Below are 5,464 nucleotides of genomic sequence, written 5' to 3' on the forward strand. Positions count from 1 at the left end.
GGAGAGGCACAGAGGCAGCAGGTCTGGCTGAGGTGGGGGAGGTGGTCTGGCTGCCTGCCCAGCCAGGGAAAGCTGTGACCCCTTGGGGGCTCATAAAATAAGTCCTTGTGCCCCCCAGCACTAAGGGAGCTTCGAGAGGGGGAGATGGGGAGTTTAAAGGCCTAATTAGTCACCTTCTAGAGCAATATATGAAAGCTCCCCAATGGCAAATTGGTATTCAGGAAGGAGGGCATGCTGATTCAGAGATACTACTGAGCTTCTCACATAAACATACATAGCCTTATGTTTATACAGACGTGCTGAATCACACATGTACACGCATGCTGACTCACACACGTACACACATGCTGAATCACACATGTACACACATGCCGAATCACACATGTACACGCATGCCGAATCACACACGTACGCATGTGCACACACACCTTCTTACATACACGTGTACACAAGATCGATTATGCACATACATACATATATGTGCTCTTCAAATAGTACACAAGCCCAATCATTTATACATATAATGCATCATTAACGTATACTCTTTCATATTCACACATGAACCCAACATTAACGTATACTCTTTCATATTCACACGTGAACCCAATCACACACACACATACAACTGTAACACACGCACACACTCAGGAGAGTAAGACACATAGGCAACAAAATCCTTGCACTGGGAAGCCAGGAAAATTGGGCTGTAGGTCAGTGTGGACCAGCTTTGACATTAAGTTGCTGTGTGACCTTAGTCAAGTCACTCCCCATCTCTGTGCCTCATCTGTAAAACAAGAGCAGTAAGGTCTCCTTTAAGGGATGGTGGAAGCAGCTGAGAATTTGAGCAAGTCATCTAACTTCTCTGAACCTTGGGATTCTCCTCCAGAAAAGCATGGGTTTTTTTTGTTGTTGTTGTTCATTTGTTTTGTTGTTGTTTGTTTTTTAGCCAGGGTCTCTCTCTGTTGCCCAGGCTGGAGTGCAGTAGTGAATTCATGGCTCACTGAAGCCTCGACCTCCCTGGGGTCAGTCAATCCTCCCACCTCAGCCTCCTGAGTAGCTGGGACTACATGTGCACGCCACCATGCCTGGTTAGTTTTTGTATCTTTTTGTAGAGACAGAGTGTCACCATGTTGTGCAGGCTAGTTTCAAACTCCTGAGCACAAGCAATCTGCCCACCTCAGCCTCCCAAAGTGCTGGGATTACAGGTGTGAGCCACTGTGCCCAGTCAACAAGAGTAATTTTAATGCCCACTCCACCTATCTTGCAAATGAGATACCACGTTAGCTCATGGCTGGGAGAGACAGAGGTAGAAGGCAGTTACAAGGCTGATAAATATCTGATAACATGTAGATCATGACACAAACACCAGAAGCAGGCAAATCATCCCCAGCCACATCTACAGGTGAACACCCCTACTTGGTTAGCTACATAGGAGGTGCTCTCATTTTGAAAAAGGCTCTCAGTGGTTTGGCTCTTGGCTTCTGTCAGAATGGGGCAGAGGTGAAAGAAAGCTCTCTGGACGGGGAGAGAGCTGGGGCCTTCCCCTGCAGCCTCGAAGTGACTGACTCCCTTGGTGAGGTTGCAGGGAATGACTTCTGGGTGTTCTCTCTAGATGACCGAGGTCCCGTGGTCAGGAAGCAGAGGTACGTGTTTGACATTAGTGCCCTGGAGAAGGATGGGCTGCTGGGGGCCGAGCTGCGGATCTTGCGGAAGAAACCCTCGGACACGGCCAAGTCAGCGGCCCCCGGAGGCGGGCGGGCTGCCCAGCTGAAGCTGTCCAGCTGCCCCAGCGGCCGGCAGCCGGCCGCCTTGCTGGATGTGCGCTCCGTGCCAGGCCTGGACGGATCTGGCTGGGAGGTGTTCGACATCTGGAAGCTCTTCCGAAACTTTAAGAACTCGGCCCAGCTGTGCCTGGAGCTGGAGGCCTGGGAACGGGGCCGGGCCGTCGACCTCCGTGGCCTGGGCTTCGACCGTGCCGCCCGGCAGGTCCACGAGAAGGCCCTGTTCCTGGTGTTTGGCCGCACCAAGAAACGGGACCTGTTCTTTAATGAGATTAAGGCCCGATCTGGCCAGGACGATAAGACCGTGTATGAGTACCTGTTCAGCCAGAGGCGAAAACGGCGGGCCCCACTGGCCACTCGCCAGGGCAAGCGACCCAGCAAGAACCTTAAGGCTCGGTGCAGTCGGAAGGCACTGCATGTCAACTTCAAGGACATGGGCTGGGACGACTGGATCATCGCACCCCTTGAGTACGAGGCTTTCCACTGCGAGGGGCTGTGCGAGTTCCCTTTGCGCTCCCACCTGGAGCCCACGAACCATGCAGTCATCCAGACCCTTATGAACTCCATGGACCCGGAGTCCACACCACCCACCTGCTGTGTGCCCACGCGGCTGAGTCCCATCAGCATCCTCTTCATTGACTCTGCCAACAACGTGGTGTATAAGCAGTATGAGGACATGGTCGTGGAGTCGTGTGGCTGCAGGTAGCAGCACTGGCCCTCTGTCTTCCTGGGTGGCACATCCCAAGAGCCCCTTCCTGCACTCCTGGAATCGCAGAGGGGTCAGGAAGCTGTGGCAGGAGTATCTACACAGCTTGCATGAAAGTGGATTCCAATAAGCTTGCTCGCTCTCCGAGTGTGACTTGGGCTAAAAGGCCCCCTTTTATCCACAAGTTCCCCTGGCTGAGGATTGCTGCCCGTCTGCTGATGTGACCAGTGGCAGGCCCAGGCCCAGGGAGACAGACTCTGAATGGGACTGAGTCCCAGGAGGCAGTGTTTTCCAATGAGACTCAGCCCACCATTTCTCCTCACCTGGGCCTCCTCAGCCTCTGGACTCTCCTAAGCACCTCTCGGGAGAGCCACAGGTGCCACTGCCTCCTCAAGTCACATTTGTGCCTGGTGACTTCCTATCCCTGGGACAGATGAGAAGCTGACTGGGCAAGGGTGGGAGAGAAGAGGAGAGGGCTTGGACAGGGTTGAGGAGTGTGGGGCTGTTAGACTGTTAGATTTAAATGTATATTGATGAGATAAAAAGCAAAACTGTGCCTAAAACTGTGGCATATTTCTTGTTTACTCCAGGGGACCCAGTGACCCGTTGAAGAATTTCTGACCCAGGGAGGGGAGGTGGGTTGCTTCATGTATAAACTCAGTTTTCAGAGCCCCATCCCCACCCCCACTCCTGGAAACTGAAGCAGAATGGGACAGAGAGTACAGCTTAGCAGGGCCAGTGCTCACCTCTAACCCCATTCCTGTTCCTTCCAAAGGCCCCTGGGTCCCGAGCTCTATTTTCTCCATTAGGGCCTGGCAACAGAATTTTATTTTCTTCTTGACATTCCTTAGTCACGTTTGTTGTCTCCAAAATAGATCCCTAAAAGGGAGGGAAACTGGGGATTTCATTTCTTCTAGAGTCATTCCTACATCATTCACCAATATCTGCCTGCCCCTGCCACCCCCATACTCACAGAATTACCTGGGCACCATTGAAAGAGTCCTCTATCTCTCCCCTGGGAAATCTGGGCTGCCAAGGCTCTCCTCCTCCCTGTTGGGGCATGTCCTCTCACCAGTAACCACTGCTCCTCACATGACCCTGTCTGTGGCTCTGTTGCCCTCCAGCTTGGCACCCTCACTGCTCACCCATCAGCCCCCAGCTCCAGAAACAGAATTGGAGCCCCCTGCCTTTATATTACACATTCTATAAATACATAATTATACACCAGATAAATAAACACCCCGCTAACCTCAGACAGACCAATGCCAGGCACATCCTGACAATGTTTCCTGCTTGGGGCTTGGCCCAGAGTAAATGCTCACTTCCTTTTCTCAGCTGGAATCTTTGGGGAGGCACAGGGCACAGACTTTTGGGAGGGGAACACAGACCTCTGGTGGGGAAACAGGCACCTGGGTTCCTTGGGCTGAGGACTCTGGTTCTACCTGGCTGAAGAGACACAGGGAGAACCAGGAGCAGTCTAAGCCTCCGCTTCCCACCCAGCGAACCTCAACACTTCCCCCACCTCCCTCCAGCTGGGTATTTGATTCCCGGGGCTCCTTGCCAAAGCTGTTTCAACAGTAGGGATTGCCACCCAGCTATGGGCAGACCTCATGCCCTTTCCCTCTAGGCCTGAAGCTTGAGCACAGTGCGGGAGTAGCCTACCTTTGAGCTGCCTCCTTGGTCCGGAGGCCATTACCTCTCTCTGAGGGGCCAGACTGAGCCTGGAGCCTCCCCTCACTGGCTCACTGGCGGCCGGGCTTCATTGTGTTTGGCTAGTGGTGGGCCTGGCAGCTCTGGAAGTAAACAAAGGAGCTACCGTGGCAGACAGAGCTGTGGTATGTGTGAGGGGAGAATGGGCCTGGAAGGGAGGTGCTGGGGAAGCCAGCGAGTGGGCTGGGGATCCAGGGGGAGCAGTATAGAAGCTGGGGGGCCAGAAACACAAGGGCAGAGAGATAAGATGAAGAGGTCACAGGTGGGGCGGGCTCCCACAAGTATTATTTCCTGAGCTGCGTGTCCCTGGTTTCTTGGAAAGTTCTGACTGAACTGGAGCTTCTCTCTGCCTTAGCCCTGTCAGAGAGGTTCGTGTCATCTGAGCCACAGTGCTCCTCCCGCTGAAGGCCTGGGCTCCCAATGGACTGTTTGGATTGACACCCTAGGAGTTTCCTCTACCACCTCAACCTGCCCCAGGGCTCTCTTTCAGACTGTGGACCCTCCTGCCTTTTCCCACCCAGACTCTGGGGATTCGATCAGGTCATCCATCCTAACCACAGGATCTGTTCAAGGGCCTCCTTGGAAAACACTGTCCCCCAGCCACCCACCTCCAACCGCAACCATAACAAGCTGCAAACTGGTACTGTTCATTCTAGCCCCAAAGGGTACAAGGCATCTATCATACTTGAGAGTTCGTAAACACTCTCCTGCCCGTGGTCTCTCAGCTCTGAAGGCTGCACAGTTTCAAAATTTTGGTTCTGTCACTTAGAGTTAGAGGCCTCGGGCGAGTAACTTAATTCCATGAACCTTGGTTTCCTCATTAGTAAAAAAAAAAAAAAAAAAAGAGGGTAAACAATATGTTTATTTCATGGCGCTAACTGCAAGGATATGAGAAACACTCAACACAGTAGCAGGCACAGAGGTGGCACTCAGGATGTGTTAGCTGTTATCATTACCATGCCTTGCATAGTGAAGCAGGTAAGGCAAGAACTCTCCACCCTCACTTTTTACAGATGGGGAAGCTGATACCCAAAGGGGCAGAGTGATAACTACGGGTTCCTGCAGTTCTGCATTCTTCTTCTTGTTCTTATTCTTCCTCTTGTTGTTGTTGTTGTTGTTGTTGTTGTTCTTCTTCTTCTTCTTCTTCTTCTTCTTCTTCTTCTTCTTCTTCTTCTTCTTCTTTTAAGACAGGGTCTTTCTTGCTTTGTTGCCCAGGCTGGAGTTCAGTGTTACAATCATAGCTCACTTGCAGCTTTCACCTTGGCCT

At 52.2% G+C, this 5,464-nt stretch overlaps 1 protein-coding gene across 1 annotated transcript in view; it reads left to right on the top strand.

The window, feature by feature from the left end:
- Positions 1-3,050, top strand: part of GDF5 (growth differentiation factor 5) — a 5,280-nt gene extending 2,230 nt beyond the window's left edge. Inside the window, exon 2 of the mRNA XM_011972398.1 lies at positions 1,613-3,050. Coding sequence (XP_011827788.1) covers positions 1,613-2,487 — 875 coding nt within the window. The 3' untranslated portion in view covers positions 2,488-3,050. The remainder of the gene's footprint in view (positions 1-1,612) is intronic.
- Positions 3,051-5,464: the final 2,414 nt, after the last annotated feature.

Source organism: Mandrillus leucophaeus, unplaced genomic scaffold, assembly GCF_000951045.1.
Source record: "Mandrillus leucophaeus isolate KB7577 unplaced genomic scaffold, Mleu.le_1.0 Scaffold129, whole genome shotgun sequence".
Classification (NCBI taxonomy): domain Eukaryota; kingdom Metazoa; phylum Chordata; class Mammalia; order Primates; family Cercopithecidae; genus Mandrillus; species Mandrillus leucophaeus.